The sequence below is a fragment of the Marmota flaviventris genome, chromosome 14 (genome assembly GCF_047511675.1).
Source record: "Marmota flaviventris isolate mMarFla1 chromosome 14, mMarFla1.hap1, whole genome shotgun sequence".
Classification (NCBI taxonomy): Eukaryota; Metazoa; Chordata; class Mammalia; order Rodentia; family Sciuridae; genus Marmota; species Marmota flaviventris.
The window spans coordinates 23,778,061-23,793,401 of NC_092511.1; the positions used below are offsets into that span (position 1 = coordinate 23,778,061).

A 15,341-nucleotide genomic window follows, 5' to 3' on the forward strand; every position below is an offset into this window, starting at 1 on the left:
CAAAGAGGAAATCTTAGGGACAGACCCCTTCTCCCATGAGCTCTGAAATCAGCCATGATTCCTTGGCCAGCAACAGCAATGGCAGAGCTTGGAGAGAATGGCATGGGGGCCACTGCCAGTATATGACCTTAAACAACCTCTCTGGGCCTTGGTTCTACCATCTGTAAAATGGGGATAACTGTATATTTACTTAATAGGGTTCTCATGTCACTTCTGAGTCAGATGAGGTGGGTACAGACAGAGATGGATGAATGAGTTATGCACAGGCTTTGAGGGGCAGATGCAATGTCCTATGGACTGCCAAAGGCTGAGGAGGTAGGTGGACAGATGCAAGCAGTGGAGGAAAAGCAAGGTTAAGGGGCAAGAACAGTGTTGATGCCTAATATTAGCAGAAAGGGTTGAAAAGCAGAAAGTCAGGATTGGTGGTTTATGAGGAGGGGGAGGGGAATATGGATGGACGAGAAAGGAAACAACAATCAGTTCTACAGAGTGTATATTATAACACACACACACACACACACACACACACACACGCTTGGAGAGATGATCTTAGCTGAAATGGTAATGTGGATTTCTGTGGATCCAAAATGGGTTTAACACTGTCAGAGAATCTTGGACAAGTGCCCAGTCCTGCTGCAGGGCCCTGGAGAACAGAGGCTGTGTCTAATCCAGCATGAACCGCCTACCTGGCCTCCCTAGCAGGCAGTGTGAGCCCAGGGCGCTGCACTCCAGTCTGCCCAGGTGGACTGAGCCTCTTTGTATCCCCCAGGGATCCACTAGCATCCTGAATTCACAAGGCTGCTGCACAAACACTGTGGTACTCCTAAGGCAGAGTGGAGCCACAGTCCAACACTGTCTTCTAGAGAATTCTGCTCACCTGTTGACCCTTGCCATGATGACTCTGGGGTGCCTGCTCAGAGGACTGGAAGGTTGGCTGGCATGAGCTAGTTCTCCTGCAGTCCAATAAAGGCCTGGCTTCCTCTGTCTAGGGCCAGGGCGTTGCAGAACCCCTCTCAGAGGACTGCAGATCCTCTATGCTGCCGAAGACAGCAAGTTCCAGAAAAGCAATCTCCTGTCCCAGGAGTTGGGATTCCCAGAAGCACCACCCAAATACAGACTCAAAGAAAGAATGTGTGTCACCTACTCAACATTCTACAAAATGCCACACGAAAAAAAAAAAAAATTGTGTCACTCTCAACCAGGCAACTACACCTAAGACAAAATCAACACCTTGGTTTCCTTTCCCTTCTTCCTGTCTGACTCAGAAAGACACCTCCCCTGTCCTGCTAGAGCAGACATGGTTCCTGGAGAAATTTTGGTAAGCCAGAGCTAGGTCTTGAGATGCAAGTACCAGGCCCAGGATTCTGGATTTTTGTGGTGGACAATAGGGGAATACTGAAGGCTATGCTGAGGTTGGGAACAATGGTTTAGTGATCACAGCTAAGGTGGGGATGAGGGGCAGGGATTGGAGCAGGGAAGGAGAAGCCACTGGTGGCTGTTGCCAAAACCTAACTATGGCTACTGGAAGGGACCATTCTGTCTCCTCGAGGGCATTTGGTAATTTCTGCAGGCATTTTTGAGGGCTGTGACTTGTGTGTGGCAGGTACTACCAGAATCTATGGGTAGAGCCCAGGGCTGCTGCTAGGGAGCCTATAATGTGCAGGACAGTCCCCCACAACAAAGAATTGTCTTGCCCAAAACATCCATAGAGCTGAGTTTGAGCAACACAGATCTAACAAGAAACAGCAAATGCAAGGGAGTTCTCTGAGGGAAAACGTGCAGGGGCTGGCAGACGTGGGGACTGCAGGAGGAAGGGGGGCCACAGGCACTGGGCAGGGTTGGAATCATGGTGCCTGGAAGAATGTGGTCAGGTGGAGAGAACTAGTAGGGATGGGAAGGCAGCCAGGGTGCTACCAGCTACTCACACCATCTGTTGACTTGAATCTCAACTGAGTTTGACCCAGTTGCCCACGTGGAGTTGAACCATGAACCTTCCATCCCCAAGCCCTCTCCTGTGACCTCATTGTGTCCCACTCCTGAGGATAAAGGTCAAGCTCGGCAGGGAAGAAGGCACAATTTGACTCCTGCTTCTCGCTGGCCTCAATATCTGCTCAGACCCTGTCTCCCTGCAGCCCTTCAAAGGTGGCACCCCTGCTCTGGACCCCAGGTCTCAGTACCTGCTTTATTTCCTAAGCCACTCTTTCTCACTTCCTGGCCAGGTCTGTTACTGCTTATCTCTTGAGACACAGCTCATTTTCAAATCCTCTGGGACAACTTCCCAGTCCTCACACATAACTCAGATGCCACCTGTCTCTGCTCCTGCAGCACCCGACACAAGCTCCCTAGGTCAGGAATTATATCATGGTATCTGCTCTCTTGCTTATTCCTGCATTCAACCCCTTGATGCCTGGGACTAGGTGTTCATCTATATCTTCAAGTTAGCAGGGAAGTATTTGCTGAATGACTGAGTGAATGAATGGAGACACAGAATCTGTGAATCAATAAACAGAGGAGATTGTCAGAGCAGGAGAAATGAAAAAAACAAAAACAAAACTCCATGAAAAAGTTTATAGAGAAAATACAGTGACCTGAGAACCTTGGTGAACTTCCACAGGGGGTGGGGCCTGAACGTGGGGGGAGGAGCCAGCTAAGAAATCAGACAGGAGAGACAGGAATGCAGGCAAAAGGGGACCCTGCAGAGCAGAGAGGGCCGTCAGGTGATGGATGTGCTTGGCCAAGGGCGACAGAGGCTGAGATAGGTTGTGAATTCGTCGGCAACCCTGAAAAGAGCTGGCCTGCAGTCCTGCGGACTTGGGGAGAGCAGGAGAGGGAGAAATGGAACCCTTGGTCTACAGAGGGGAGGACGGGATGAATGAGGACACTGCCCAGAGATGAGGCAGAGGATGTGATTGTCACCAAATCTGACGGAACTGCTCAGAAGTCAGATTACCTGGAGACTCACTGAGTGGGCACTTGGTCTCAGAGGCAGTGCCCATGTCACATGACCCCCGCCCTGCCTAACCCAGCCCATGTTCACTGCAGCAGGAACAACATCAACAGCAGACTCAGCTCCTGCTAACTTACGGGCCATTTCCTTTTGGTAAAATGTTGCCTTTTACGCTGTCCTAACAGGAATTCTGTGTCTCTGGAACCTGGCAGTGTGAACACGTGGCAGAGTGGTGGTGGGGGTCTTCCTTCTCACACTCCCCTACTGATCTCTGAGTAGAACTGGGGCCCTGATGACACACATGAGAGCAAGTGACCAAGGCTAATCTGGCCACTTCCCTCCTCGGTGGCACATGGTGCTGTGTACTCAGCCAGCTGACTTTACCTGGGACTTTACATCCTCGCCTTTGATCTTGGCACAGGGGCTCAGCCTGAGGGTGAGGACCTCTGGGTTCTGCTTGTGAGACTCAAGGCACTTCTGCCTCTGCCGGATTTTACCCTTCTGGATGGAGGAATCCTCGGGGACTCTGGAGGAAAGTCACAAAGAGAGGTGAGAACCCACTGCCTTGGGGATCAAGAATACTAGCAGCTGGAGAGGTTGTGGGGTATTTTGAGAATGGCAGGGCCACCTTTCCTTGGGCTGTCACAAAGATTGACATCTGCTCAGAGAAGGATGTCACTAGGAGTAAGGCAGCAAATGAGCATTTGGGAGCCACAGTGGGAGGGATCCCTGGGATGGAGCCTGCATCAGTAAGTCCATGCTTTTAGGATAAAACCAAAGGCACAAACACCAACAGTTGAGAAATACTGTTACTAGCTACCCTCAATCCGTCATGCTGCTGATTTGACCTAATTCCCCTTCTAGTTTCAGGGATAAAGGGAGCCAACTAGCCCTGGTTCTTAGTCTTCCCTAGGCTTAAAATTCCTCATTCAGTTGGCCCCAGTCTGTCTCCTCCAGGTGAAGCCAGCTGAGGGCCTCTCCTCCTTGCCAGCCCAGGCTCTAGTGGGTAGGGGTACCTGAGTTCCGGGTAGACATTCTCCAGGTACCACTTGAAGCTCTGACAGTGCAGGTTCCTCCTCAGGTTCACTCTGCTCTCAATGCTGGGGTGATGGGGACAAAGACAAAACACAACCGTCAGAGACAGAACTGGCCACAGTGGCCCAGGCTTGGGAGCCTAAGTCACAAGCAGTGCACATGTGCTGCACCCACATGTCTCTGGAAGGTGCTGGGGAAATGAACTACGCAGAGACTTCTACAGCTCAGGCCAGGGCTAGGGACACTAAAGCATATCTTATGACCAGGTAGCAGTGGTGTTGAGGACTTGACCTTCCACTTGAAAATGGAATTTGGGGTTGTTTTGACTTTTCCTTAAAAATAAAGGTGCTGGAACATTCAGTGTGTTGGTATTCACACACCATGGGACTCTGGGCCTGCTCCTCACAGTTTCTTTTTGGATTCTGCAGTTGAAATACTACTCCACAATGCCCCAGCCTCCGAGAATCCTCTTCCTGGACTGGTGCTGGGGTCTGGGCATGTGACAGCTCATTAGATATTCACTGGGCACCTACTGTGTCTGGTATTGCACCCAGTGTGGGATAGGATGGTGGCACTGGGTAGGTCTGTGGGGGCTGTGGGCAATGCAGAGGTGTTTGTTGGGTGCATGGTGGCCAAGGTGGTAATGGTGACACTGGTATGTGGAAGGAACCATGGACGTCATCTAGACAAACTAGAAAGTGGATGGGGTGGGATGTCAGCAGGTGTGAAGAGGGATGTGAGTGGGAAGAGAGCAAGGAGCTGGGCTTCATCCTAAGGGCACCAGGTTGAAACCAAGGGGCTCTATGCAGGGTATGACAGGACAATGTTTGCACTTGGAGAACATCTCACAGTTGGTTCTGCAATGGGCCTGGTAAGGCAGAGCTGGGGGACAGGGAGGACAGGAGGGAAGTGACTGTGGAACCCCAGGTGCCAATCATACTTTATCATGGAGGCCCAGGAGGGTCAGTCCTCCACTGCTCTCCATCTGCATTGCTGGTAATCACCTAATTTCCATTTGCACCTTGTCCTTCCTGGGCTGCCAGCAGAACTGGCCCTGCCTCCCACGCAGCATGGCTGCCTTCCACACCCCTCCTCTTTTGGCCTCACTCACAGTGCTACACCAGAACTTCCCACAGAGCACAAACCATGCCTCCCCACCAGGTCTCAGATCTTCAGGGCAGGATGGAACAAGCTCAATGTGTGACTGAGGCAGCATTGTCAGGACCCAGGGATCTTTGCGATGGGGACAGAGAACCAAAGGGAAGAGACAAGGGTGATGCCCAGATTTCTGATTTGGCCAATAAGGTCCCAAAAAGAAGGCTCCTGGGGATGGAGAATATGGGATGTGGGGCAGGTTTAGGAGTGAACTTCATGCGTTTAGGACCTGTTGAGTGGGAGGTGTCTGGGAGACATCCAGGGAGTGACCCAGTTGAAACTTGGATATAAGTGACTGGAGCTCAGGGGAGGAGAGGTCTTGGTTAGAAACAGAGATCTGAGTATGGGCAGTGAAGATGTGGCTGTGAGTGCCAGGGAGAATGTGTCCCAAGAAGAGGGCTTATGACAGGCCTTGCAGGAAGGCCAACATACGATGGGGGGGGGGGGGAGAAGATACTAAGGTTGGATATAGGGCCAAAAAGGTGGTCAAAAAAGCGAAGACGGCAGAGCTGTGGGAGCCGTGGAGTGATTGTAGATGTGCTTGGGAATGCTACATCAGATCTGCCAAGGTCAGGGTGAGCAGAGGCTCCTGGTAGCAAGTCCTGCCATATGCACACTGCAATCATGAGGTGGAGACAGGGGTGTCTTCCACGAATTCCACAACTCAGGCCATGCCCCAGACAGTAAATCAGCCCACTTGGGGAGGAGCCCAGGAGCTGGGGGGATTTGAAATTCCCCACTGTGAACACAATTTGGAAACTTGCCTGCTAGAACCTTGTTCCTCAAATTGGATCCTCAGACCAGCCGCACGGCATCACTGGGGAGCTTATTAGAAACGCAGACCTGGAGAATCACATTCTCCATTTTAACATAATCCCCGGGAGCTCTGTGTGCGTGCACATTAAAGTTTGAGAGGCCCTGCACCAGGAGGCAGGAGGAGATCAATCCAGGCAGTGGGAACCTGATAAGTGTTGATTTATGAATGAGCACGAGTATGAATGGTGCATCTGGAGTGCAGGAGGAGGGCTGGCCTAGCACCCTACCACCACAGGAAACACACCTGTCCCTTGAGACGAAAGAGACCAAGAAGGATGGCGTAGATGCGCTGAAGCTAATGGGTTGTTTGTTTTGGGGAATCAGTGTTGTCTATTTCATCTTACAGGTGTCATTTGCTGCAAGGGAAAGAAGGAGACTGGGGGAGGGGAGTGGAGGTTTAGTGAAGATGGAGGGGTTGCTGGCTGGGAAAGTTAGCAGGACCAGTGGACATCTTGTGGCCTCCCTGAGAAGGATGCCTATGGAGTGTGGTCAGTAGCACTAAGTAGATCCCAGTACTGTCCAGCAGTTCGTGCACAGGGAAGGAAGAGGTACAGGGACAGGTTCCTCCAGAGTTGAGAAAACTGTGTGGGGTTGGGGAAGGGTATGGCTAGATGAACCATAGGGCATAAGATCTGTGGACAAGGCCTTTAGAAATTTGTCTTTAAGCAACAGTGGAATCCAAGCTGGAGAGGAAAGTGGGTAAAGAGAGGAGGGGTGGTGGGCGTGTCTAGTAGACTGGAAGCCATGATGAGATTGAGAGCCAAAGCCTCAGTAAGGTAGGAGTGAGGATAACCAGAGGGACAGTGTGGACTGTGATTTCATTTGGTGTGAGTCATTTGGTTTGGTTCAGATTTGGTCCTCCTGTGCAGTGATGGGCTCCATCTTGGGTCACTAAAACGTAGAAGGAGGAACTCCGACCTGAAGGAACTGGTCCAACATCCTATCTTTCTGTAAATAGCTGGAAATATCAGCACATTGTGCAAGGCCCAGCTCAGCTCCCCCATTAGTGGGCAGTCCTGTGGCAGCACTTACTTCCCAAAGGGCCTCTCCAGGGCGAAAGGCCGGGCAGCATAGAAGTACTGTTTGTACTCATCCATCCACACTTCAGCTATCCGTTTGGTATTCCTGGGGAGACAAGGAGTGTTAGGAATGGCTGTCTGGGAGGAGCTATAATGTACCCAGTTGAAATACACACCCATGGGCAAAGCTGGCAGCATCCCACAGGTGGGGACCACCATGACTGAGCCTTAGCACTATGGCTCTCAGGACACTGAGCCCAGCCAAGCCTCCCCAATCTTCAAAGGCACCTTTACCCCAAGGCACAAGATTTTAGCAGGAACAACAAACCTTTCACCAAAAGGTCCAGATCAGAAAAATAACACCAGAAACTGAACTCAGAAAAAATAAAGAGCAAAGGGCCAGGAGAACCATTGGGCATTCATTTGTTGCTAGTAACTCCAAGCTCAAAGGCAGGTCCTGTATTGAGCATCTTGCTCCTGGCCAGCCTTGGTTCTTAGGCTCTTGTTCCAGGGTTTTCCCCTTTACCATAGGGGACATGCTGAGGTCCCAGCTCTCCAGGGGACATCAGCACAAAGGCCAAGCAATGAGTACATGCAGGGACAAGGGATCAGGTCATGTTCAGACCCCAAAGGTCACAGAAAAGGAACACAGGGAGAAGGGCAGTAAGACACTGAAGATGTTATCATTTAGGACTTAGAGATACAGGGATCCCATAAAGAGCCCCAGAGTAGACAGAAAGATATCAGAAACAATGAGATGGCAGGTGGCAGCACCTGTGAGGCATGAACTTGGGAGAAGGGGCATGCTCGTTCAGACTCCAGTTCTATTTTGGAGCAGAGGCATTTGATAAAGGAGTGTTGTAAGCCCTTCTGAGCTGTGACCTGAAATGACATTATGCATATACAAGCCAGTTCTCGGGGCACTGGAGGCAGGTAACAGTGCTCTGCTGGTCCCTCCCACTGGCCTAGCTATCTGGAAGCTGCTCTGCAGACACTGGACCACATTTCCCTAACACTGGAGGGCTCAGTGGCATGGCTGCTGCTGCTCTCTGGCCAGGGCACAGTAAGGAACAGAATGAATGTCTGGAGTCCCAGATCTTGCCTCCTCCTTCCCAGGATGGCCTGACTCCAGGTGGCCACACGACTTTGCCAGGCCTGATGTCCTGGCTTCCCTTTGCAGTTTGAAAACCTGCAGGTGAAGACAGACCCACCCTTGCTTTCCCTGATGCTTCCTGGCCTGCTGCAAAAGGTATTGCTGATTTTTCCACTGCTCAGATCCATGCCTTCTCTGAGACAGCTGGCAGGATGTGCATGTGCTCAGGGTGTGAAAAACTAAGGAAGGAAGAATGGAGGACAACAGTACCCCAAGTGAAGGGCACACCAAAGAGGCCCACAGCACCCCTGACCCTAATGGACCAATGACAGGAAAATAGAGGGGATGGGTGGATGATCAAGGGAAGGGAGAGAAGCTAGAATAGGAGGAAAAGATGAAAAAAAGACTATACATGAATTATCTTCTAAGAAGAGAAGATCAAAAGAGGAGAAATGATGGAAGGAAAGCAGGCGTAGGAAGGAGGGAGCAGGGACACGCGCTCGTGGATGGCTGAGGCCTGATACCTATAATGTGGACATGCTATCTCGAGGCAGGAGGTGAGAATAACTGTGCTAGGGGCCATGTTCTCAGGAAGTGCCCCAGCCTGGACCCTTCTGGTGCCCCCTGAGGCCCTGGTGCAGGCACACAGCCTGTATCTCCTATGTGGCCCCATTTCTTACAGCTTCCCAAAGACCCTCCCTAGTGGGTCCTGCAGGATGGTGCTGAACAGTGATTTGACGCCCCTCAGGCCCTATGGGGACCCTGTCAAGCCTTAGCCCTAACACTGGAAGTTCAGGAAGAGTTCAAGGGACAGATGTGCAGCTGGTGTCTATTCAGGGCACACAGGCCACCTAACAGGGCACCAGGGACAGCTGCCAATCCTTAGCCACAGCGACATCACTGCTGCCTACGTGTGCTGAGCCCAGAACATGCACCTACTTGATGTATGTGTTGGCATTTCCATCAGGAAAAACGTAAGGGTGCTTCTTCCGGAAGACGTGCCCCACTCGGCTGCAGGGGATAATCTCCAGGCTGCCACTGCACATCCACACACGAAAGGAGATTTCTGCAAGACAGCCATGTCCCTCCGGTTACCTCCTAATACGGTTCCTCTGGCTTTGAGGCACTAGGCACTAGGGAGCCCTGGCACCAGGCCTTGGTGCTGTGGGTGGCTAAGAATATTGTGCAGCCAGACAGGGTGCTCCATTGGCTGGAAGCACATCCATAAATAGAGATGGCAGTTGTAACACTTTGGAGGGCAGTGTGAGGTAATACAGGCCCAGGAGCCAGCATGTGGTCACACACTGGGTGACCCATGTGGTGAGGCAGGGTGCTCTGCAGGAAGGATTCTACCTGGAACAGGGAAGCCTTGGGGTAGGGAGAGTTGCTTTGGAAAATACAGGTATCAGTTGGAAGATGGTTTCGACTCACTCCCCATTGTGACCACAGATGGTTCAAATCCAGATTGAGGAGAAAGGAATTTCTATTTGAGAATACAAGAGAATTTTCCAAGTCAGGGACCAGATGTCTATCAAGAGAAGACTCAGGACAGGCTAGAAAACTACATGGTGAGATGCAACAGAGAAGAATGAGTCCCCAGAAGGCCCTTGGACAAGGTGTCCATGAAAATGCCTTCCACAGTGAGACTGCAATTCTACCACCCAAAGGGTGATCCAGGAGGAGGAAAGCTAAGCAAACCCAGAGCTGAGAGTAGTTGGAGAAAATTCTAGAAGCTGCGAAGCTGTTGTTGGGAGTGCTTCCCAGTGTGTGGATTTTGCCCACACACCCATTTCTTCCTGGTTGGCTGCTGCTGTGGGATCCAAGTGGTGGGTGGGGTGGTTAGTCTACTACCCTAGGACTGCTCAGGAGCGGGATCCAAGTAGGGCTTCTGTATCAGCAGAAGCAATGTCATACCAGGGTGGGGCAGGGGAACATTTTTATCACTGCCACTGTTTGGGACTGCCAGTGCATGGTGCTATTAAAAAGCAGAATGACTTAGTTGTATTATTACTCTGCAATTCTCTACAATGCACCCCCTTACTGACTATACCCACTGGGTAACTCACTGGTAGAAAGGTCTGTGGGAGCTTCTCCTGGTCCAAGCTTTTGCAGTCAAGCTTAAGTGTGAAGGAGACAGGCTAACTCAGGAAAATGCCATGCTTGGGGGTGTCTACCAGTGGTAAGGAACCATAGGCTGGGGGTCCCAGTGCAGGAAATAAGATTACAGATACTCAAGGAACTTCCTGCCAAATGCTTGCCCTGTGCCTTCCGGCAGCCTGGGCCACACCTCCAGGCCTCCCCAGGTTTCCTCACCACTGGGCCTCTCTCATCTGCAGACCCTTCTACCACTAGCTTGCAGAGTCCCTGCATTCTAACTCTCCCAGCAGGCACCTGGCCTCAAATTCTTCACCCTGATCCTCTCTTGCTCTCTTTCACATGTCCCTGGCCACCCTTCCATGTTCCCTCCTGCCTCCTCTCATGTCTCTGTGCATAGGCTACTGAGTTGCTGACAAGTGTTCTTTCACACCAACTGACCCATCACCTCTGCACCTGCCCCTCTGCCTGCCACCCAGGCTCTCTCCTGAGCAGGCTGCAGCTCATTCCCAGGAATGCGAGGAAGAGAGAAATAGGAAGAAATTGGTTCGGGGTTCTGCAGACTCAAATCTGCTGCAACCCACTAGCTGTGTCCCTGGGAAACCTGCTTCGGCTTGCGGAGGCCTGCTTTTTCTCACATGTCAAACAAAGATCATAAAAATACTCTGCAGGACCGCCGTCACCATCAAATGAAATAGAACTGTGAGAATGACTGTGTGAACTCTACGTGTGATTGGAAGCTCAGCAGCAGGTATTATGAGACCCCCTCCTCAAGCCCATCTCTAAAACCCGGACACTGTGCTGCATCACCCACCATGCCTGCCCCTCACTTCTTCGACCATTTACAGCTTCTTCCTCCTTCCCATCTTCTGCCAAGCTGCAGGAGACTTGTGGACTTGTGGACCGGAAATCTGAAAATTTGACTCTCCATAAAGGTCCTCAGTACAGAGTGAGGTGGCAAATGCCCCAAATGGCTGGGGCACCTTCTGAGTCGTGTGTCCTGCATGCAGCCTGGTGTTTCTGTGAGTCACCAAGCAAGCAGTGGCTCAGTCAACTGCCTGACACCCACCTCTCCAGCTTACAGCGAGTACACTGAGGGACTTCAGGGATGGGGTGGGGAATCGTGTCAGTACATGTGTGAATTGGAGTCTCAGTATGTCTGCCTTCAGATGTGTGTACTCCAATCAACTCCTGTCCCAGGACTCCAAACAGGGTCTGCTTCACTTCCCAAAAAGGAAACCACTTAAAACCCCCCAAATGAGAGATGGCAGCCTCGCTTACTAGATATAACTCATACACGGTGCCAGCTTTCCTCCGAAGATATGCATGTGCCTTAGCTTCTCTCTTTCTTTCCCCGTATTCAGATGAGACATATGTCTCCACTCATTTGCAAAGCAAATCCCTCCAACTGGTGGGGGGGACAACCCCATCCCCCACCCCACAAGCTGCTTAGCCCCCTTGAGCTCTCTCTGCTCAGCATTGTGTTGCTCTCTGAATCCACTGACTCCCTCCCCTCTGCCACCATCTTGCACGGGCTCCCACCTGGCACAGTACCATCACAGGGCATGGTCCTTCTTCTCTTTCCTCTGCTCTCCTGATCTCCTCCTTAATTATGAGGGTCTGGTTTTGAATGTTGTCCTGAAATTCCTTCCTCGTCTGATCCCAGTGCTCGCTGGATGCTGAGGACTCTCCTCTGTCTCACCAGTCCTAGGTCTATTCTGAGCAGCAGTGCCCCCTCCCAAGGGCTGATACTTCAGGGAGGTGTGACAGTCCCCTGGCCTCCACCCTCAACTGGTGCTGCCCTGCACCCTCTATTCTCCAGGCCCATTCTCCCTCTTCCTCAATTCCTTGTGTCTGCTGGGTGAGTGTAAAAATTCAGAATACGTCAGTCCTACCATTAGCCAGGGAGGAAAATGGCCCCTTCCTGTTCCTCTGGGTCAGGCATGGTTAGGTTCTTTCTCAAGGGGCCGTTTACTGGTCCTCCTAGCAAACTCGCTTAGTGGTTACTGATGTCCTTAGTACCCAACAAGGCAGCACCTCTGCTAGGACAACTAACACCAGTAGCTGGAAGCTGAAGTACACACCCCCTTGCAAAATAGTCCACGTTCTTGCCTTGACACCACCTTGTCCTCACACTCGACATCTGCCACTGGCTAATGCAGGTACTGACTTCAAGGCCCCCACAGCCTTTAACACATGACCAGAGAGATCACTTGTACCTGATTAACTTCCTCATCCAATTTCACAAAATGCCTGTCTTAGTTCTGCTTTAGGATGGCAGCCTGTGATGAGTTAGGTTTCTGGAATCCAGATCCTTGTAACTAAAATTTTAGGAGACACGTAGCCTGACATGGATTGCTGTGCTCCCATCCGAGTCGAGAGGCAATCTGGGGGATGCAAATTAGAGTTTCCAGATTAGTGCGATGATTTATAGGCACTACAGTGTGGATTATTTAAAAGCCAGGATATGTAGTTGCCCTGCCCTTATCTGTACCACTGACTTCATGATAAGGATATGCATCCTCCTGGGCCGGCAAGCCAGGCCCCCATGTTGGCAGAGTTCTGCTGAAGCTTTTGGGAGTCTTGCTAGTCCTCTGCAGGGGGCTATGAGAAAAGTACCAACAGAATTTCATGGACTGAGGTCGAGGCAGTGGGTCCTCCCAGGTACAGTTAGAGCCTTGTTCCCCAGGCCTGTATTCTTGCAATGACATCATTTCTTAAATGAAGAAGGAGAGTAGAGCTAAAGACTTTGCACAGGGACTCTAAGGGGGCTTCTTAGAGTTAGGGCCTGCATCATCTCCCCAGTGATGAGTATCATGCAGACCCAGATCTGCTTGCATTCCAAGCAGAGAGATGTGTAATTATTGCATCCTCACCGGGGCACTGTTATGGTCCTACTTCTTTTGAGATGCAAATTAATATTTGAAAGTAAGTTGCCCTCCTGCCCTCCATTCCCATCTCTCTCCTTCTATCCCCTCATCAATCCATCAGCTGTTTTTTTTTTTTTTTTTTTTTTTTTACCAGCTCTCCTAGAGCCCTCTCTGTTCACCAGAACCAACACCTACCTGTGGAGCCCCTGAGTGATGGGCAGGGATTAGGGAGAGAATGAGCAGCTTTTTCTCCCCAGGAAAACGAATCGCAGCTATTCATATGCCCCTGATCACTGTGCTGGTCAAAGTTCTAACTTAGCTCGGTTTCTAACAAAGGCAAAGGGCACCATTCCTCATGGGAAACACTTCATGCAATGGGCCTTGTTTTAAATGGAGCCTCTTATATTGTGTGTGTGTGTGTATGTGTGTGTACACCATTCTATTTCTGGCCAATTTTAAGACTACTGAGGACCAAGGGAGTAGAGAGGACAGTGGTGGGCAGAAAGAGACAGACTTGCCTGACGAGTGTGATTCCTATGTCCACACATACATTTGTGCAACAGTAATCTTTAAGTTTTAAAGGCTTACTGGGCCTGGAAGCAAGTTCTGTGCTATGGTTGGAATGTCTCCCCCGAAATTCATGTACTAGAAACCGAATCACCAAAGCAACACAGAGGAAGAGTGGGACCTTTCAAGAGGTGAGAAGATTTCAAGGGTTCTGCTCTCCTAAATGTCTTAATGGTGTTATCTTGAGAGTGAGTTATCACCGCAATGGGTTCGTGAGAAATAGGTGAGTGCATACCCCAGACCCCTGCATTACCTTATGTGTGCCCTCTTGCCCTTCTGCTTTCCACCAAAGGATTATGTAGCAAGAAGGCCCTGACTTGATCGGTTCCCAGTCTCCAGAACTATAATAAATAAATTTCTGTTCTTTATAATTCCCTAGTCTATGGCATTCTATTATAGTGGCACAAAATGGGCTTAGACACTCTTATTCTTCATGAATGCATTGACTTGACTAATCTTATTGGCCCAAAAAAGACAGCCTTGAATCTGTGAGCAAAGCTGCACTTCACCCACATCTGGGGAAATCGAGTCTGTAGCCAGGTCCCTGCTTCTTGACAGATATGAACCATGAGTCATCGCATGGTCACCAGTGGCCAAATGACTACAAATACCAAGATGGCACCCTTTATCTTTCCATACTTCCTATAGATAACCAACAACCAGTGTCCTCTCTGATGTGACTTGATTAGACATGGAGCAGTTCAAGAGCAGTGTGAAGGATGGCCTTGTGGGATTGTGCCTGGGCACATGGCTTTCATAGAATAGTCCAGAAAAGGAACAAAGTGAGATGCTGCAGCTTGCTCTCCATCTGGGGCGGCGGGGGGGGGGGGGGGAGTGAGATTTAATCAGATTTGGGTGCTCTTCCCAGATAAGGATCTTTCCTTAACCTTGAGCCATGGAACACAGAAAGGGTGAGACCAAAGGAGAAAGTAGGAGGAACAAAGTATCCCAGCAGGGCAGATGTCAGCCTCCTTTAACAGATGTCCATGCAGACTGGAGGGAAAGTGCCAACCCTGCCGGAGCAGAGGCACTGGCATTACCTACTCATCTTCACAACAGCCCTGTGATATGGGGACTCTGGCAGTTTTCTAGAACTGCCAATAATGCATTACCACGAAGTTGGTGGGTGGGTTTAGATGGATCCTCTGCTCAGGGTCTACGCAGCTGAAATCAAGGCATCAGCAGGACTGTGCTTCCTTCTGAGGCTCTGAAGGAGAGTCCACATTCAAGCTCTTTCAGGTTGTTTGTGGAACTTAGTTCTTGGCACTGTAGTACAGGGGTTCCCCTTTCCTTGCAGATGGCTGGCCTGGGGTCTCTCTGGGCCACTTCCATGTTGCCCCCTCCTTCTTTAAACTGGCAGAGGTGGTCAAATGCCTCTTGAGCTCCAAATCTCTGACTTCTGTCACTTCTGTTCTGCTTCCAGCCTAAGACTCTTCTCTGCTTTTATGGGCTCCTGTGATGAGACAGGACCCACCTGCCTAAGTCCCTATCTTCAGGCCACTTATTAGTGACTTTAATCCAATGTGCAGACCCTTTTGCCATGAAAGGTAACATCCTGCCAGGTTCCAGGGATTAGGGTGTGTATGTCTTTGGGGGCCTGTTCTCCCTCCCAGGGGATCATTGTCTCCTTTTTAAAGACTTGGAAATGAGGGAACTTAGTGAGGACTATGGGAGGGATTCAAACGTAGTCTTGTCTGATTCCACAGCCCCCCTTCTTCCACAAATACTCACGCACACACCAAGCC

At 50.6% G+C, this 15,341-nt stretch overlaps 1 protein-coding gene across 1 annotated transcript in view; it reads right to left on the minus strand.

Moving 5' to 3' along the window:
* The window catches only part of Galnt14 (polypeptide N-acetylgalactosaminyltransferase 14), a 213,558-nt gene that overhangs the window by 8,061 nt on the left and 190,156 nt on the right, over positions 1-15,341 (minus strand). Inside the window, exons 10-13 of the mRNA XM_027933464.2 lie at positions 9,005-9,131; positions 6,986-7,078; positions 3,964-4,047; positions 3,332-3,473 (exon numbers count right to left, since the gene is read on the minus strand). Of these exons, the coding sequence (XP_027789265.1) occupies positions 3,332-3,473; positions 3,964-4,047; positions 6,986-7,078; positions 9,005-9,131 (446 nt within the window). The remainder of the gene's footprint in view (positions 1-3,331; positions 3,474-3,963; positions 4,048-6,985; positions 7,079-9,004; positions 9,132-15,341) is intronic.